General features: G+C 40.0%; 1 protein-coding gene across 2 annotated transcripts in view; it reads left to right on the forward strand.

Annotated features, from left to right (window-relative positions):
• Positions 1 to 17,585, forward strand: part of LOC105496861 (COP9 signalosome subunit 4) — a 40,788-nt gene extending 23,203 nt beyond the window's left edge. Inside the window, exons 7-10 of one of the 2 annotated variants that reach the window (XM_011767503.2) lie at positions 3,889 to 4,059; positions 7,873 to 7,988; positions 10,138 to 10,222; positions 17,064 to 17,585. In XM_011767503.2, the coding sequence (XP_011765805.1) occupies positions 3,889 to 4,059; positions 7,873 to 7,988; positions 10,138 to 10,222; positions 17,064 to 17,197 (506 nt within the window). In that variant the 3' untranslated portion in view covers positions 17,198 to 17,585. The remainder of the gene's footprint in view (positions 1 to 3,888; positions 4,060 to 7,872; positions 7,989 to 10,137; positions 10,223 to 17,063) is intronic. The other variant, XM_011767505.2, reaches the window with a different exon arrangement.
• Positions 17,586 to 20,673: the final 3,088 nt, after the last annotated feature.

The following is a 20,673-nucleotide window of genomic DNA, read 5'->3' on the forward strand; positions in this document are numbered from 1 at the left end:
CCTTTTTATTGTAACTGTATACATCATTGTGATCTTTACATGTCAGTACATATAACTCATTCTTTTTGATTTTCTGTTGTCTGGCTTTATCATAATTCATTTAGTCAATCACAACACTTTAGTGATTATGCACATGTATGAGTATATGTATAGGTTAACTTTCTGGATTCAAAGGTACATACTTTTGAATTTTTGATAGACGTTACACATTGCCCTGTACTATTACACTCCAAACAAAAATATTCATGAGCACCTGATTTCTTACACAGATATTACCACATTCTTTTATCTTTTCTGATCCGGTAGATGAAAAACCATATCTCACTTTAGTTTTAATTTGTATTTACAAAAGCTCTTGAGCATTTTTTGTATGTTTAAAAACATTGTTGAAAAATCTGTATTTCTTTATTGAGTGAATTATACATTTATGTTGATTGGCCATTTTTTGAGTTGTTTGTCCTTTCTTGGTGACTTGTGAAAGCTCTTTAGATATAAAGGAAAATTAAAATTTTTCCTAACTTGTCATCTTTTTGGTTTTGTTTATGACATTTTTCCCATGCAGAACCTTTTAATGTTTACTTAATTACATTTATTAATCTTTCTTTAATGGCTTCTAAGTTTTGTTGACTTGCTTAGAAAAGTCTTCCCTACTCTGAAATTATATGTCATTTTAAATCCCTCAATGTTTTCTTTCAGTACTTTAGGTTCTCAAATTTCTTGGTGTCAGGACCCCTTTACACTCTGAAAAAGTATTGAGAACCCAAAAGCTCTTGTTTATGTAGATTCTATCTACTGATTATTAGAAATTAAATGAGTAATTTAAGATAATTTATTAATTTTTTTTAAAGTAGCAATAATAGACCCTTTACATGTAAACATAAATGACATACTTTTATGAAAAACAATTATATTTTTCTAAGCAAAAAATGTTACTGGGAATGGAATTGTTTTGCATTAAAAAAATTTTTTTTTCCAGAGTCTGGCTGTGTTGCCCAGGCTGGAGTGCAGTGGTGCAATCTTGGCTCACTGCAAGCTCAGCCTCCCAGGTTCATGCCATTCTCCTGCCTCAGCCTCCCGAGTAGCTGGGACTACAGCTGCCCACCACCGCACCTGGCTAATTTTTTGTATTTTTTAGTAGAGACTGGGTTTCACCATATTAGCCAGGATGGTCTCGATCTCCTGACCTTGTGATCCACCCCCCTTGGACTCCCAAAGTGCTGGGAGTACAGGTGTGAGCCACCGCGCTTGACCGAAACAGCTCAATTCTTATAGGCACTTCCTCGTTCACTCCGTTTGAATAGGTTATTTTAGTTAAAGTATATGAAGAAAATTCAGCCTCACACAGATGTGTAGCTGGAAAAGACAAGCACATTTTAATCTCATTTTCAGGTAATTGTGGATATTCTTTGATACTATACTTGACAGATGGTATAGTTTCTTACAGGTTAGTTGTAATGTGGAATCTGAAACCATATCAATAAGCTTTTTGCATTCTATGACATTAAAAATTCTGTTTTCTACTTCCTTTTACATAATAAGTTAGCATCCATTAAGAATCCCTGCTTGGGGCCGGGGGCGGTGGCTCACGCCTGTAATCCCAGCACTTTGGGAGGCCAAGGTGGGCGGATCACCTGAGGTTGTGAGTTTGAGACCAGCCTGACCAACATGGAGAAACCTCGTTTCTACTAAAAATACAAAATTAGCTGGGTGTGGTGGTACATGCCTGTAATCCCAGCTACTCGGGAGGCTGAGGCAGGAGGATCACTTCAACCCGGGAGGCGGAGGTTGCAGTGAGCCGAGATCGCGGCATTGCACTCCAGCCAGGGCAACAAGAGCGAAATTCCGTCTCGAAAAATAAAAAATAATAATAATAGTAATAATCCTTGCTTGGGTCATTCATTACATTGTATGTTACAAAATGGTGATTTGCTCATTCTATTCTTCTGCATGAACTTTTTTCTTCCTTTTTTAACTTTTATTTTGAACTTTTTACTTTGTACTTTTTTCCTGCTTATTTTCTGTTAGTATGATATGCACACAGGAAAAGTACACATATGAAAAGTATACAGCTTGATGAATTTTCACAAGCTGAACACCTCCATGTAACAAGCATCCAGAACAAGAAACAAGATGTTACCAACACTCCGCCTTCTTTATGCTTTCTTCAAGTCACTAGCCCCAACTCCTAACCCTACAAGAATAATCACTAGTATATATTAGCTGTCTTATTTTTTTTAATATAAATGAAATCATATAGTGTATTCATTCTTCTTTTGCTCAATTTTATGAAGTTTATCCATGGCTATGTGTATTTGTACTTTTTTCATTTTCCTTGTTATATAGTATTCCATTGTATGACTATACCACAATTCATTTATCCTAATTTCTTATTGGCTGCTAGGAATAGTACTGCTATGAACATTCTTGTATATTTGACACAGCTTTTTATTTATTCAGCGTATGACAATTAACAATTGTTACTCTTTTTGATGTTCAAATTGTTCCTCAAACATGACTAGGTTATGCCTTTTTTGTTTTTTTTTTAATGGAGATGAGGTCTTGCTATGTTGGCCAGGGTAGTCTGGCCTCAAGCAATCCCTCCATCTTGGTCTCTCAAAGTGCTGGGATTATAGGCATGAGCCACTGTGCCTGGCCAGTTATGTCTTTTTGACATGGCCCCATTAACCTTTGAATACTTCCCTGCGAATTAGCAGAAAAAGGTGACTTGGATTTATCTTGTATTTTGCCTGCCTCAGACTTGAAATCAGCTATTTTTCAAGGATCCCTAGTTCTTTTTAATGGGCTACCAAGATTTGGACATTAGATATGCTCATTGCTTCTGGGTGTCATTGTGGTTAGGCTGTTTTGGTATAAAGAACTAGAAATATATTTAAAAAGAAAAAGGTTGTTGATAGGATCATTTTCGTGAGTTTGATTTTTTTAATGTTATCAGTTGTCACTAAAGTTCCTTGAAAATATAAATTGAAATTATGAATATTAAGTCTCCCTATCAGATAAATATTTTTTCATCTTTCATAAATTTTTTATTAATGAAATAATGAATGTTTATTGTAGAAGTACAAATGAGAAAAGGAAAATAGAAATCACCTGTTCTTCCAACCGCTTGTAACATTTTGGCCTGAAATTCTTCATGTATGACTATATAGTTGCTCTTCTTTATCTGTGGATTCCATGTTTCTGAATTATCCTCCTTGCTAAAATTTATTCATAACCCCAAAGTCAATACTTGCAGCACTTCCACTGTCATTTGCAGATATGTGCAGGGTGGCAAAACATTTGAATGTCCTGGCATGTTTCCACCTGAGGTTGAACACGTAGATTCCCTGCTTGTTTTTTTACTTTTATACCGTACACAAATATCCTTCTCATGGTCTGTTTCAGATCATGTTTTTCACACTTTTGTTCTGTTTTCAGTGATTTTGCTGTTTACAATGGCACGCAGCCATAGTGCTCTCTGGGGGGTGGTCTTAAGTGCCCTATGGAGAAAATTCGTGTGTTAGATAGCTTCATTTAGGTGTGATTTATAGTGTTGGCCGTGAGTTCAATGTTAATGAATCAACAATATATATATTAAATAGGATGTCTCTAAACAGAAACACACATAAAACAAGGTTACAGATTAATTCGTTGATGAAGATGTTGTGACCAGATGCTCACAGGAACCTAACCTTTATTCCCATAGGAGCAGCAGTTTAGTACTTGATAATTCAGTGTCGTCAGTGACTGCAGACCATGATTACCATGAATAATGAGTACTGGCTGTATATTTAGTAGACAAAAATGGGGTCATAAGATAGATTTTTTTTTTCCTAAAGAAACATTGTGAAAATAACATTGTGAAATTTGATGCTCATTTATTTCTCTTAGGACAGCAGCGTTCTCGGATGCTAGCTACTCTTTTTAAGGATGAAAGGTGCCAGCAACTTGCTGCCTATGGGATCCTAGAGAAAATGTACCTAGATAGGATCATCAGAGGAAATCAGCTTCAAGAATTTGCCGCCATGCTGATGCCTCACCAAAAAGCAACTACAGCTGATGGTAATGATCATGGCTTATGTGTATATGGTAGTCAATGTTTAGGTACAGACTAGTGAACATCATGTTAAATTAGAAGCATCTTGCTGTCTTTTAATAATAATTCTATATAACACTTCCTCATAAAAAAAGAGGAATTATTTTTATTTTTTTATTTTTATTTTTTAAATTAAAAAAATTTTTTTTTTTTTAATTTTCTTTTGAGATGGAGTCTTGCTCTGTCTCCCAGGCTAGAGTAGTGCAGTGGCCAGGTGACGTAATCTTGGCTCACTGTAAGCTCCGCCTCCTGGATTCATACCGTTCTCCTGCCTCAGCCTCCTGAGTAGCTGGGACTACAGGCACCTGCCACCATGCCCGGCTAATTTTTTTATATTTTTAGTAGAGACGGGGTTTCACCATGTTAGCCAGGATGGTCTCAATCTCCTGATCTCATGATCCACCCACCTTGGCCTCCCAAAATGCTGGGATTACAGGTGTGAGCCACCACGCCTGGCCTATTTTTTATTTTTTTTGAGAGAGAGTTTTACTCTTGTTGCCCAGGCTGGAGTGCAATGGTGCAATCTCGGTTTACCACAACCTCTGCCTCCCAGGTTCTAGTGATTCTCCTACCTCGGCCTCCCAAGTAGCTGGGATTACAGGCATGCGCCACCACACCCGGCTAATTTTGTAATTTTAGTAGAGATGGAGTTTCTCCATGTTGCTCAGGCTGATCTCGAACTCCCGACCTCAGGTGATTCGCCTGCCTCAGCCTCCCAAAGTGATGAGATTACAGGCGTGAGCCACAGTGCCCAGCGATACAGTCCTTTTAACTGGGTATACTGCTGTACTGCTTAAAAATATATATATTATGGCTGGGCATGGTGGCTCATGCCTGTAATCCCAGCACTTTGGGAGGCTAAGGCGGGAGGATCACTTGAGCCTGGGAGTTTCAGACCAACCTGTGCAACATAGTGAGGCCTTATCTCTACAAAATGTAAAGAAAAACAGCTAGGGATGGTGGTACATGCCTGTGGTTCTAGCTACTTGGGAGGCTGAGGTGGGAGGATTGGTTGAGCCCAGGAGGTCAAGGTTACAGTGAGCTGTGATTGCCCCATGGCACTCCAGTTTCAGTGACAGTGTATGACCTTGTTAAAAAAAATTGTGATAAAATATATATAACATAAAAATCACCATTTTAACATGTGGAGTTGTGTGGCATTAAGTACTTTCACATTGTGCAACCATCACCGACATCCATCTCCAGAACTTTTACATTTTCCCAAACTAAAACTCTGTACCTATTGAACAATAACTCCTTATTCTTGCCTCCCCTCTGCCTGCTGTACTACTTTTTGACATGGGATAGACTGGGAGAAGAACAGACTGAGGAGAGAAGTTTTTATTTTGTTAGTTATAGTTGTGCTCTGTTGTCCAGGTTAGAGTGCACTGGGGCAATCATGGCTCACTGCAGCCTAGAACAAAGTAACTGGGACTGCAGGTGCACACCACCATGCCCGGTTAATGTTTTAATTTTTTGTAGAGTTAGGGTCTCACTATGTTGCCCAGGCTAGTCTTGAACTCCTGGCCTCAAACAGTTCTCCCACCTCAGCCTTCCAAAGCACTGGGATTACAGACATCAGCCACTGTGCCTGGCTAAGCAGTCCTTTTTTTTTTTTTTTACTTTTTTTTTTTTTTTTTTTTTGAGACGGAGTCTCGCTCTGTAGCCCAGGCTGGAGTGCAGTGGCCGGATCTCAGCTCACTGCAAGCTCCGCCTCCCGGGTTCACGCCATATCTCCGGCCTCAGCCTCCCGAGTAGCTGGGACTACAGGCGCTGCCACCTCGCCCGGCTATTTTTTGTATTTTTTAGTAGAGACGGGGTTTCACCGTGTTAGCCAGGATGGTCTCGATCTCCTGACCTCGTGATCCGCCCATCTCGGCCTCCCAAAGTGCTGGGATTACAGGCTTGAGCCACCGCGCCCGGCCTTTTTTTTTTTTTTTTTTTTTTTTTGAGACGGAGTCTCGCTCTGTCGCCCGGGTTGGAGTGCAGTGGCCGGACCTCAGCTCACTGCAAGCTCCGCCTCCCGGGTTCCCGCCATTCTCCTGCCTCAGCCTCCCGAGTAGCTGGGACCACAGGCGCCCGCCACCTCGCCCAGCTAGTTTTTTGTATTGTTAGTAGAGACGGGGTTTCACCGTATTAGCCAGGATGGTCTCGATCTCCTGACCTCGTGATCCGCCCGTCTCGGCCTCCCAAAGTGCTGGGATTACAGGCTTGAGCCACCGCGCCCGGCCGCCCGGCCTTTTTTTTACTTTTTGAGACAGGGTATCACTCTTTTGCCCAGGCTGGGGCTGGCATGATGCCATAGCTCACTGCAGCCTCAACCTCTTGGGCTCAAATGATCCTTCCACCTACCTCCACCTCCCCAGAAGCTTAGGCATGTGCCTCCACACCTTGCTAATTTTTAAATTTTTTTGTAGAGACATGGTGTCTCCATGTTGCCCAGGCTGATCTTGAACTCCTGGGCTCAAGTAGTCCTCCCGTCTTGGCTTCCCAAAGTGCTGGGATTATAGGGGTAAGCCACTGCACCTGCCTGCTTTTTTGGACGTATTAAATTTGAGATATTTATAAAATTAATGGATTGGATATTTAGGTAGTTGGCTGTATAAGTCTGAATTCAAAAGGGAGATTTAGATTACAGATATGTGTCTGATCATTATCAGCATTTTGATGGTAGGATAAAAAGAGAAGAAGGTGCAAAATTAAGCCCTCTAATATTTGAGAGAAGAAAAAGGAGGAGGAACCAGCACGGTAAACTGGGAGATAGGAGTTAAGTGAAATACTAGCAGATCGCGGGTGGAATTCTGGAAAAGGAGAAGGTGAGGCACTGTAAGAAACAGGGGTTCTCAGAATACTTCCCTTGAAGTCTCCAAGTATATTTTGTCCCCTGCACTCATTACAGTAGTTAAATGTTCAGCAGAAATATGTAAGCATGGGGTGAGCCCAGTGGTCTAATAACATTCAAAGTAGGACCTTGGGTCCGGAACATTATCAGATACTGTATGACCTCACTGAAAAGAGGATTCTATGCCTGATCTCTCAGCCTGGTCCTGGGTCTGGATCTGGATATTTCTCACATTTGCCTTGGTTTGATGCTCATGGAGTGCCCACAAGAATAGAGATCACTTTATGAAGCTTGCAGAACAGGTTGCATGATTGTTGTGCTGCTGCTTGCTAGTAAAAGTTTATGCTTGTAGAAAGAAAAGTTAATGGGCCAGGAGCCATAGCTAATGCCTGTAATCACAGCACATTGGGAGGCCCAGGTGGGAGCATCACTTGAGGCCAGGTGAGACCTGCCTGGCCAACATGATGAAACCTCGTCCCTACTAAAAATACAAAAAATTAGCCAGGTGTGGTGGTGCACACCTGTAGTCCTAGCTACTCAGGAGATTTAGGCATGAGAATTGCTTGAACCTGGGAGACAGAGGTTGTAGTGAGCAGAGATTGTGCCACTGCACTCCAGTCTGGGCAACAGAATGAAATTCTGTCTCCAAAAAAAAAGTTAATGAATTTGATAGCCTAAAGAAGCAAGATTCCAAATCCAAAGCGTTAGATCTATTTACTTAATAATTACTTGCCAATCATTCATTTGCTAAGTGTTATTTTTATTTAATTGTACATTAATGAAACTACATCATATATTGGCTACTTTTAAAATTTTGATCAGAGAAATTAAATTTGATCAGAGTTATTACATGCCTGGAAATTTTCAGAAAAAATGATGCATCTTTTTAGAGTATAAAACTGGTTTCAAACTTGTAACTGTCTTATTTATGTTTAAGGTTCCAGCATCTTGGACAGAGCTGTTATTGAACACAATTTGTTGTCTGCAAGCAAATTATATAATAATATTACCTTTGAAGAACTTGGAGCTCTTTTAGAGATCCCTGCAGCTAAGGTATCTTCTTGATTCCAATACATTTTATAAACAGTTAAGAGGTGAAACTATTAAAATAATGAGAAAATAAAATAAATGTTGGAAACAACGAGAAAATACATGTTGGAAACAACATTTGTTATCTTCCAACAAGATAAATGTTGGAAACAACAACAGAATTACACCTAAAAGCCACAAGTAAATGTAAATAAATTCTTTAGAAGTTAAAATAGGCCTAGTATGTTTAGTGGAATTCTCTTAGTGTTTTTGGTGTTTTAAATTGTGTTTTGTGATCAAATGACCTAGAATAGAAATCTTTCAGGAGTTTCAGGTTATGACACCCATTTTCTGAGAATGTCTTTGGTGTCTGTTTAAATCTACTTTATAGTGGTTTTTGACTTCTGACTAAGATTTTGATACATGCCTTACTTTTTTGTGCCCTAGATTGACTCAAAGTTTAAATATTTCATCTTTTTGAGAGAATGATATGGTAATGCTCCAGGCTATTCTGTTGTAGCTTCTATGCTTGGATTTAACTTAAGAAGTTGACTAACTTACTAGGGAATGTAATTTTATTGTTTGTTTTAGGTTTTGGTTGACTATATATAAATTCTGACAAAGTACCAATGACATTTAGAGAGTATTGCAGGTATCATTTACAAAATATTCTCTTGATTTTAAATAAAATTAAGCAATCAACCTTACTTTTAGCTAATTTGTAAACTTTAAAGTCATGCAGTTATGGGTCACATCCCTTTTTCTCTGGCAGTGAAATTTTTTGTCTGTTTATTTGGTTTTTTTTTGGTTTATTTTTAGAGACAGGCTCTTGCTCTGTCACCCAGGCTGGAGTGCAGTGGCACGATCATAGCTTACTGCTGCTTCAGACTCATGGGTTCAAGCAATCTTCCTGCCTCAGACTCCCAAGTAGCTGGTACTACAATTATGCATCACCACGCCTGGCTAATGTTTTTGTTTGTTTGTTTTCCCCCAAGACGGACTCTAGCTCTGTTGCCCAGGCTGGAGTGTAGTGGTGTAATCTCGGTTCACTGCAACCTCTGCCTCCCAGGTTCAGGCAATTCTCTTACCTAAGCCTCCTGAGTAGCTGAGATTACACCACCACGCCTAGCTAATTTTTGTATTTTTAGTAGAGATGGGGTTTCACTGTGTTGGCCAGGCTGATCTCAGATTTCTGATGTTGTGATCCACCAGCCTCAGCCTCCCAAAGTGCTGAGATTACAAGTGTGAGTCACCACGCCCAGCCTTTTTTTTTTTTTTTTTTTTTTAAAGAAACAGGGTCTTGCTGTGTTGCCCAGGCTAGTCTTGAACTCCTGGTCCCAAGTGATCCTCCTACCTCGGCCTCCCAAAGTGCTGGGATTACAGGCATGAGCCATTGTGCCTGGCCTGACAATGAACTTTTAATTAGAATTTTCTAACAATTCCTTTACTTGTATACATTCAATACACAATAAAGGAAGAACAATTTGGGAGTCAAGGTTTAAGTTACCATTAAAGAGACTTTCTTCTTGAGGCTTTAAGGTATGATCTCTTGCTGAGACTATTGGAGGTGAATATATTTTTAACAATAAATGCTAGTCATAGTCTATTCAGGACTGATTGATTGTGAAGATGGTCAAAATTAATAAATGACCAGGTCACAATCCAGTTTGCTTATGCACAGTAAACATTAAGTATGTCTTCAGGAGTTAGGTAGCAGACTTTTTGCTTTCTTTTAATTGTCTTTTAAACCCTTTCAATTTATATTGGAATTTCACCATCTACCTTTCAATTTTTAAAGAGTTTCTGGGGTAGCAAATACTGTGGAAATTGAAATAAAATAAGAGAAACTAGTTTGTTTGGGTTTTTTTTGAGATGTGGATCCCAGTAAGAAGAAAAATTGATAGTTTGCTTTTGAGCAGAAGAAAAAATGGTAAAGTTATATTGTCCAAAATCTCACAAGAAAAACAGATCCCAGTTAACTTAAAATAATGGCTTATGCACAGCAAGAACTGGGAAATAGCCAGATTTACAGGATTTACTCTTCTAGTGACAGATTAACATATATGTAAAGTTTAGTGATGGTAGTTAAACCAGAAGCTTTCAGTTCTCTTATCATATGTGAATAACTAAAAGATATGATAAAGTTTCAGAGAGTTTTTTTTTTCCCCAATAGGCGGAAAAGATAGCATCTCAAATGATAACAGAAGGACGTATGAATGGATTTATTGACCAGATTGATGGAATAGTTCATTTTGAAAGTAAGAGGTTTTGTGTATTTCTGTCATAATGAAATAGCAGTGAACTGTTGTTATATTTATGATTAAAACATGCTGGACAGTTTCCTTTGACTCAGAATCTTATTACTGGAATGAGCTTATTTCCCAAAGAAATAATTTAAAATAATTTTTAAGAAGTTATATTCATAAGGCTGGGCCTGGTAGCTCATGCCTGTAATCCCAGCACTTTGGGAGGCCGAGACAGGCAGATTACTTGAGGTCAGGAGTTTGAGATCAGCCTGGCCAACACGGTGAAACCCTGTCTCTACTAAAAATACAAAAATTAGCCAGGTGTGGTGGCAGGCACCTGTAGTCCCAGCTACTCAGGAGGCTGAGGCAGGAGAATTGCTTGAACCCAGGAGGCAGAGGTTGCAATGAGCCAAAATTGCAGCACTGCACTCCAACCTGGGTGACAAAGCGAGACTCTGTCTCAAAAAAAAAAAAAAAAAAAAAAAAAAAAAATTCATGAATGTACTTACTGCAGGATTTTCTATGTTAAGGAAAAATTTGAAACTCAAATTGTTGTATCAGTTCATTCATTTATGCATCAAATATTTATTGACCACATAGCAGGCATGTATCAGGCATATGGAAATGACAGTTGCATTTCCTATTCAGCAACTCATTAAACTAATGGAGGCAGACAGGTAAGTGGATCCCTTGACTTTTTCATTGTCTAATACCTTCTCAGCTCCTTATTCCGACCTCATTTATATCCTGGACCTTACTGTACCCAGAACTGTTCCACTTGTAGAATTTTTATTTGAAATATCTCACTCTGGCCATAACCTTTTTCTTGTTTCTCTTGTGGTCTGTGGTCTGTCTCCGTTACTCCCAGTTCAGTTCTTCCTTGACCTTATTGGAGTTTCTGGTCCATTGACTCTTCTGTTTTCTTCCAGTTAGCATAATCTTTTTTGTGCTGGAGGAGAGTCAGGCATCAGACAGGCTGATACTTCTCTAAAGTCAAGGTCACAGGTCCTCAGCACTACATAGGATTCATGGTACATTTCTCTAGTCCACTCCTTTTCCTACTTTGCAATGGCTATTTCAGTTTTGGTTTTTCTTAAATTTCTGACTTTTCTCCCCATTTACTCTCAGTAGAAAATCTTGTTTCCTATTTCAAAGGGGAAAAAAGCCATCAGTATGAAGTATTTTGATTTCTTTTTTTAGTTTTTTTATTTTTTCTCTGATTCAATTTGATATTTTAACTTCTTTATCAGATGTAGAAACACTTTAATTTTAGATGTAGATGTGAATCTTTTTCTTCCTTCATGTTTTACTGTGAATGGTTCCTGTCACCCTGTCTGGTTCTTCCACTCGGGCTTTGGACCTTTTCTCTGATCCTTTCCCTCTCCCCTCCCACCAAAAAACACTGGTTTAGGAACCTGAGGTTAGCAGTTACTTTTGTCTGGTTTTATCCTTTTTTCTACTGGCTTCTTTCCATCAATATTTACACATCCTCAGGACTCCCCCATTTTAATGAAAATCCTTATATCTTCCAAATCTCATCTTGACTTTTCAACATATCAAATAATGTTCATCTCTCACTACTTTTTGAACCTTCTCCCCACCACCACAGCATTGACTTTTGTCATCTCTTCCATCTGATTCTACTTTTCCTCTTATATCTCCAGCTATCCTTCATAGTCATCTTTGTAGAATCTGTAGTACCTTTAAATTTAAATACTAGTTACTTAGGACTTAATCCTAGACCGTTCCCCACTTATGCTACTGAATTTCCATGGATAATCTCATCTATTTCCTTTGATTCAGTTACTGTCTCTGTGTAGACAATGCCTACATTTACCTTTCTGGGGTGAATCTTCTCAGTCCCAGCCCCATGGTTCTGGTTTACTACTAAGGTGTTTCTACCTGATTGCTTCGGCATCTTAGCATGAACATATCAAAAACTGAATTTATTATCTTCCCTTCTTATGTGTCCCCCACGACTAACCAACCAGCCATCCCAAAACTGCATTGTTAGCTTTCTCCAATATTCCTTATCCTTGGGCTCAAACCATCCTCCTGCCTCAACCTCCTAAATCCCTGACGTGCTGGGGACTACAAGTGTGAGCCATTGAACCGGGTCCTTTTCTTCATTTCTTACTATCACCAACCTGTTCTGAACCCTACTATTATAACCTCTTCAGGTGTTGAGAAATAATCTCTTTCTTTCTCATATCTACAATTGCTCCTTTCTAGACCAGTTCCCTAGTACCTCTGGAATGATTATTTTCTTTTAAAAATTGCAAACATAAAAAAGAAATAAACAAATGGTTAAATCATGTTATTCTTTTGTTTACGCCCTAATGAATGTCTTACCCATTGCTTGTAGAACAAAGTTATACAAAGTCTCCCCAAAGCTGGTCCTGGTCCTTTCTAGCTTTCTCTTGCATAAGTCTTCTTTTTATTTTTTTCAGCATTGCAAATTCTTCCCCCTATCAAACATTCTGAAATATTCACCCCTTTCCATCCATCTTCTCTTTGTCCCCTGTCTCAATTTGAATATCCTTAATCAGTAATGATTTTCCGGGCTCTCCAGATTAGATATGGCTTTAAATTATATGTTCTCATGTCAGCCTGAATTTCTTCCTAGCATTAATCTTAGTTATTTTCAGTTGTATAACTCTTTGTCTAAATGTCTGTTTCTGTTTCCAAGTTAAGCTTCCTGGTGATAAGTATTAAGTCTGTCTTATTTTCCATGGTACATCCAACATCTGTTCCAGTGTCTGGCACATTGTAAATGAGAAATAAGTGTTGAATAAACAAACACAGCATATGATGAGTAATATAGCATTTCCCCTTCTGTGCGTTAATGTTACTTGTCTGTTTCCTCCCTTCCCTCACAACTCTCCTTCTGGCCTTCCCAGTATCAATTTGCTGTAGCTTTTGTTATAATGATTTTTTTTTTTTTTTTTTTTAAAAAGATAAGGTCTCGCTCTGTTGCCCAGGCTGAGGTGCAGTGGTATGATCATAGCTCACTGTTGCCTCAAACTCCTGGGCTCAAGCTGTCCTCCTGCTTCAGCCTCTCTAGTAGCTAGGACTACAGGTGTGCACCACTGCACCTGGCTAGTTGTTTTTCTTCTTGAGATGGGGTCTTGTGGTATTGCCCAGGCTGGTCTTGAGCTCCTGGCCTCAAGTGATCCTCCTGCCTCAGCCTCCCAAAGTGCTAGGATTATAGGTATGAGCTACTGTGCCTGGCTTTTTTTTTTTTTTCCTTTCTTTTTGAGATGGAGTCTTGCTCCATTGCCAGACTGGAGTGCAGTGGCGCAGTCTCGGCTCACTCCAACCTCTGCCTCTCAGGTTCAAAGGATTCCCCTGCCTCAGCCTCCTGAATAGCTGAGACTATGGGCACATGCCACCATACCCAGCTAATTTTTTGTATTTTAGTAGAGACGGGGTTTCACCATGTTGGCCAGGATATACTGGTCTTGATCTCCTGACCTCGTGATCCGCCCGCCTCGGCCTCCCAAAGTGCCGGGATTACAGGCGTGAGCCACTGCGCCTGGCTGATAATTTTAACTTTATCTGTAATATGTGTCACAAATATTTTTTTCCATTCTGTCAGGTTTTCTTTTTCTTTTTCTTTTTGAGACAGAGTTTCGCTCTTGTTGCCCAGGCTGGAGTACAGTGGCTCAATTTCGGTTCACTGTAACCTCCACCTCCCGGGTCCAAGCGATTCTCTTGCCTCAGCCTCCCAAGTAGTTGGAACTGCAGGCACGCACCACCACGCCCATGCACCACCATGCCCAGCTAATTTTGTATTTTTAGTAGAGATGGGGTTTCTCTATGTTGGTCAGCCTGGTCTTGAACTCCCGACCTCAGGTGATCCACCCATCTCAGCCTCCCAAAGTGCTGGGATTACAGGCATGAGCCACTGCACTGCACCCGGCCGAATTATGTCAGGTTTTCTTCTGGAAGACAAGGCATAACATAAACACATTTTTAAAGTTTTTTGCACTCAAATAGGTCAATGTTTTATTTTATGGCTTTTTAATTTACTGTATTGATTAAGAAAGTCTCTTCTACCTTGGAATAAAACTAGCATTTTCCTAAAGTTTTCTAATATTATAGTTTTACATTTAGAAATTTAATCCATCTACAGTTCATTTTTGTGGATAATTTTAGATTATGGTCTAGTTTTTTTCTAGGTGAATAGCCAATTATCCAAGTATCATTTATTAAATAAAACATCCTTTCTGATTAAATTGTGATCTTTGACATATCTGATTAGGTTCCACATATATGTTTGGGTCTATTTCTGTACTCTATTTGGTTCCACTGATCTGCAACAATATGGTAATAAACAAATTTATAATAAACTTTAGTATTGGTAAAGCAACTCCTGCTTCCCACTACTTTTTTTTTGTTAAATTGAAATTCACATGGGCTGGACACAGTGGCCTACGATTGTGACCCCAGTGCTTTGGGAGGTTGAGGTGGAATAATTGCTTGAGCTCAGGAGTTCAAGACTAGCCTAGGCAACATAGCAAGACCCCATTTCTACCGGAGAAAAGAAAAAAAGAAGGAAATCCACATAATAGAACAGTAGTCATTTTAAAGTAAACAATTCAATGGCCTTTAGTACATTTTCAATGTTGCACAACCTCTATCTCTGTCTAGTTTCACATTTTCATCTTCCCAAAGGAAGCCCTTGCCCTTTAAGCAGTTACTCTCCGTTCCTTCCTTCCCCCAGCTTCTGGCAACCACCAAACCCATCTTCTGTCTCTGGATTTACCTAGCCTGGATAGTTCATATAAATGGAATCATGTAATATGTGACATGTGACCTTTTGGCTGATTTCACTCAGCATGGTATCTTTAGGGTTCATCCATGTCATGGCAGGTAATCAGTGCTTCATTCATTTTTTTAGCCAAAGAGCATTCCGTTGGATGGATATACCTCAATTCCACCACTGGTTTTCATTTTCAGAATTATCTTGGCCATTCTCAAACACCAATTTTTTATGCTAACTTTAATAATTTTGGCCTGGTTAGAAAACAAAATAGAAAAAAAGGGGGTTTGTTTTTGGGATTTCTTTAAATTTATTTATTAAAGGAGAAGGATTGATATTTTTATGTTACTGTGTATTTCCACCAGGGAATGTGATTTGTGTCTATTCAAGTTATCTTTTGCCCTTTATTAAGATTTTATAGGTTGCAGCCAGGTGCGGTGGCTCACGCCTGTAATCCCAGCACTTTGGGAGGCTGAGGTGGGCAGATCACAAGGTCAAGAGATTGAGACCATCCTGGCCAACCAACATGGTGAAACCCCGTCTCTACTAAAAATACAAAAATTAGCTGGACGTAGTGGCATATGCCTGTAGTCCCAGCTACTCAGGAGGCTGAGGCAGGAGAATCCCTTGAACCCGGGAGCGGAGGTTGCAGTGAGGTGAGATCGCACCACTGCACTCCAGCCCAGGTGACAGTGAGACTCCGTCTCAAAAAAAAAAAAAAAAAAAAAGATTTTATAGGTTGCTTTTTCACTAAATCTGTGCCCTTTTTTATAAATTTTGGTGCTGTTTTGAATGGGACATTCCTCTCAATTTTTTATTTCTAACTATATAGTGCTGGTATAGAGAAAACCCTGGTGGATTCAAGGTGACTTTTTTTGAGGAGTTTAAATATTAAGATATTTATCTAACTCCAGTCAAGTACGGATTTGAATGTGTAGATAGACTTGCTTTCCCCAGTAGGTGGCAGTGTCTTATGAATCTGCAAGCCTTGGTGATGAAAAGACAGCCTCAGTCTTTTGTTGTGGTTGAGGTTATGGCTTAGTCGGTTTTATTTCGTTTCACTAGTAGTAGTAATAACATGCATATGCATATGTATGTATTTGTTTTGTTTTGTTTTATACTTTATGCCAGTAATTTGGGTACTTTTGAAATGCTAGAAATTAAAAAAAAGAAAAAACACTTTTCTTAACTGTGTTTAAATAGGTTAGTTTTATTAGCCAAGATTTTTTAGAGGTTTTTTTGGTTTTTTTTTTGTTTTTTTTTTTGAGATGGAGTTTCACTCTTGTCGCCCAAGCTGGAGTGCAGTGGTACGATCTTGGCTCACTGCAACCTCTACCTCCTGGGTTCAAGCGATTCTCCTGTCTCAGCCTCCTGAGTAGCTGGGATTACAGGTGCCTGCCACCACGCCCGGCTAATTTTTGTATTTTTACTTTTCTTTTTTTTTAAATTCTTTAATTTTTCTATTTTTAGTAGAGACAGGGTTTTGCCATGTTGGCCAGGCTGGTCTCAAACTCCTGGCCTCAGGTGATCTGCCTGCCTCGGGCTCCCGAAGTGCTGGGATTACAGGCGTTAGCCACCATGCCTGGCCTGATTTTTAGACTTTTAAAAGCTAATAAAACTATTGGCTGGACGTGGTGGCTCATGCCTGTAATCCCAGCACTTTGGCAGGCCAAGGCGGGTGGATCATGAGGTCAGGAGTTGGAGACCAGCCTGGCCAAGATGGTGAAACCCTGTCTCTACTAAAAATGCAAAAATTAATCAGGCGTGGTGGCAGGTGCCTGTAATCTCAGCTGCTTGGGAGGCTGAGGCAGGAGAATCGCTTGAACCCAGGAGGCGGAGGTTGCAGTGAGCCGAGATCATGCCACTGCAGTCTAGCCTGAGTGACAGAGCAAGACTCTATCTCCAAAAAAAAAAAAAAAAGTATTTATTGTTTTTATTTTTTTAAATAATTTTTTTCTTTTTTTTAGATATTTAAAAGGAACATGCCTGCTCCAAGAATAGGCATGTAAAAAGTGTGTATCTTTTAACTCACAGTTGCTGTGAATACAAAGGAATAATTTTAATTTTGTACATTTTTTTTCCCCTTAGCACGAGAAGCCCTGCCAACGTGGGACAAGCAGATCCAATCACTTTGTTTCCAAGTGAATAACCTTTTGGAGAAAATTAGTCAAACAGCACCAGAATGGACAGCACAAGCCATGGAAGCCCAGATGGCTCAATGAATCCTTGCAGAACTTCTGTGCACATGACATCTTTTTCCATGTTGTGCAGATCAGTTTCACTATCTCCAAAGCATTTGCATCATGACCTTATACATTTCAATCCCTTTTATGCTGGATTCCGTTTAAAGAAGACATTATTAGAGCAGGAAGTACAAGCATTTAAAAATATGTAGTTCCCGTATATTTCAGGTTCTCTGTGTATTAAGCTAACTCAGATGTTTTGAAAGCTTTTTCTTTAAACAGAGGTGAAATATCTGTGGCTAAAAAGTTTGAGATTTGTGATAACTTTGTAGTCATGTAAAACTTAAGTGCTTCATGCCTCTCCAAATGTGGTTATTCAATAAATGGAGAAATGAGCCAAATAAAAGTAGTACTTTGTTTTTAGTTAGCGAAGAGTATTTTGTTCCCTTTTCCTTCAACAGACATTGATTTATGCCATATGCTAGAAATACAAAGTTGAGTCATAATGCGTGTTCTCCAGGCATCCAAAGAGTCAAAGAGCCAAGAGACAGTAAGTTTAATCCTTGTATTTGCTCCAACTACTAGAGCACACAGAGAGTAGCTCTTCATTTAGGAGAGAGAAGTCAGGGAAGGCTCCACAGAGGGTTATTTTAGCTGAGCTTTATAGAAAAACATGGGGAAAGGACTTGAAAAAGTATGTAGGTGACTTTTAGTGTCAGCTTCAACATGTAAAGAGCTTGGAAGTCATCACATCCCTCCTCACAGCAAAATAAAAAAACTGAACAAATTGGAATATCAATGGTTTTTCTTTGATCCATGGAAGAATTAAAGTCACAGGGCAAACCACCACTCAAAACCCTGGAGAGACAGGCAAATACAGAGACTCACAATTGAGGTCAGCTTACTGGGAGAAGAGGCTGCTGGTCAGTGACTGGTAGGAACACTAAAATGGTAACTATTTGGATATTTTCTTAAATGGTAAAAATAAATACATACAAAAAAGTAAAATGGTAACAATGACAGCTACAGTAAACCTCAAATACAGCCCAGCTCCTATCCAAATTAATATAAAGCCTCATATTAAAAGCCTAGTTACCGGCTGGGCATGGTGGCTCATGCCTGTAATCCCAGCACTTTGAGAGGCTGAGGCGAGCGGATCACTGACACCAGGAGTTCAAAACCAGCCTGGACAACATGGCGAAACCCCATCTCTACTAAAAACAGAAAAATTAGCTGAGTGTGGTGGTGCACACCTATAATCCCAGCTATTTGGGAGGCTAAGGCAGGAGAATTGCTTGAACCTGGGAGGCAGAGGTTGCAGTGAGCCGAAATTGTGCCACTGCACTCTAGCTGTGGACACAGAGCAAGACTGTCTCAAAAAAAAAAAAGCCTAATTACCTATTACCTGATGCCTCATGTCTGTCTTTCAACCAAAAAATTATAAAGCATGCTAAAAGGTTAGAAAAAAACATAATCTGAAGAAAAAAAAATGTTCAAAAACAAAAAATGTTCAGTATACGAGAAATAGAGGGGAACTTCATCAATCAGATACAGAAGATCTACAAAAAACCTGCATCATACTTAATGATGAGAGACTATATGCTTTCACCCTAGGTCAGGAGCAAGGCAAAGATGTTTACTCTCATGTTCCTATTTAATATCATACCAGAATCCTAGCTATTAAGACCAGATAAGGAAATGCAGCTTTAAACAGATTGGGAAGGAGGAATAAAACTGTCTTTGTTCACAGTCAACATGATTGTCTATATAGAAACACATACAAAAAGTCTCCTGAAACTAATAAACAATCATGGCAAGATCACAGGATAGAAGGTTAATGTACAAAAGTCAATTGCTTTCCTATATACCAGCAATGAACAATTGGAATTTGAAATTTTTATTTTTATTTTTATTTTTATTTTTTGAGACGGAGTCTCGCTCTGTCGCCCAGGCTGGAATGCAGTGGCGCGATCTCGGCTCACTGCAAACTCCGCCTTCTGGGTTCACGCCATTCTCCTGCCTCAGCCTCCCGAGTAGCTGGGACTACAGGCGCCCGCCACTTCACACGGCTAGTTTTTTTTATTTTTTTTATTTATTTATTTATTTTTTAGTAGAGACGGGGTTTCACTGTGTTAGCCAGGATGGTCTCGATCTCCTGACCTCGTGATCCGCCCGTCTCGGCCTCCCAAAGTGCTGGAATTACAGGCTTGAGCCACCGCGCCCGGCCGGAATTTGAAATTTTTAAGAAGTATGTATCTTGAAGGCAGGGAAGATTGGGAATTTTATGAATGAAGAATTGGCAGGAGAGTGGGCTAAAGAGGTAAAATGAGGCTGGCTACACTGTGAAGAACCAAGGAAAATACTGGGGTTCTGTTTTTTTTAGAAAATTCACAATTTGGCTGTGCGCAGTGGCTCACGCCTGTAATCCCAGCTCTATGGGAGGCCGAGGCGGGTGGATCACCTGAGATCGGGAGTTCAAGACCAGCCTGACCGGCCGGGCGCGGTGGCTCACGCCTGTAATCCCAGCACTTTGGGAGGCCGAGGCGGGCGGATCACAAGGTCAGGAGATCGAGACCACGGTGAAACCCCGTCTTTACTAAAAATACAAAAAATTAGCCGGGCGCGGTGGCAGGTGCCTGTAGTCCCAGCTACTTGGGAGGCTGAGGCAGGAGAATGGCAGGAACCCAGGAGGCGGAGCTTGCAGTGAGCCGAGATCGCGCCACTGCATTCCAGCCAGGGGGACAGAGCGAGACTCCGTCTGGAAAAAAAAAAAAAAAAAAAAAAAAAGACCAGCCTGACCAACATGGAGAAACCCTGTCTCTACTGAAAATACAAAATTATCCGGGGTGGTGGTGCGTGCCTGTAATCCCAGCTACTCGGGAGGCTGAGGCAGGAGAATCACTTGAACCCGGTAGGTGTAGGTTGCTGTGAGCCAAGATTGTGCCATTGCACTCCAGCCTGGGCAACAAGAGTGCAACTACGTCTCAAAAAAAAAAAAAAATTCACAATTTAACTCATGGTACACGGTGTATAGGATGGACTGGAGAGAAGGCAAGAGAAGCTGGAGTTTCTAGAGGCAGGAAGTTTAGTTTAAAGGGTATGAACGTGATTTGCCAAAGAGATAATAAGGTTTGGACTACATTTATGCCAGCAAAGAGGAGAGGAGAGATTAATTCATTCAATAAACGATTGAGTAGGTACCTACTAAGTGTCAGGCATTGTTGTAGACACTGGAAATATAGCAGCAAACAAAATAGATCACCCCTTGGGGCTTTCAAGTGGAGTATTGGTGACAGAGTGGGTGAAATTGGATATCGGGGAAAAGGAGAAAGGTGCGATGAGGCAATTCAGGGGTCATTGGTACCTGGATTTCTCACCTTGAAAAACTAAGTGATATCATTGGACCTGTTGGGTAGACAAGGTCTAGGGGACATCCAGATGGACTCGTTTTCACAGCTAGCAAGAGAGACATTCTGAAGATCAATAGTAAGGGAGAAACTGGAAGTACAGACTTT

The sequence above is a fragment of the Macaca nemestrina genome, chromosome 3 (genome assembly GCF_043159975.1).
Source record: "Macaca nemestrina isolate mMacNem1 chromosome 3, mMacNem.hap1, whole genome shotgun sequence".
Taxonomy (NCBI): Eukaryota; Metazoa; Chordata; class Mammalia; order Primates; family Cercopithecidae; genus Macaca; species Macaca nemestrina.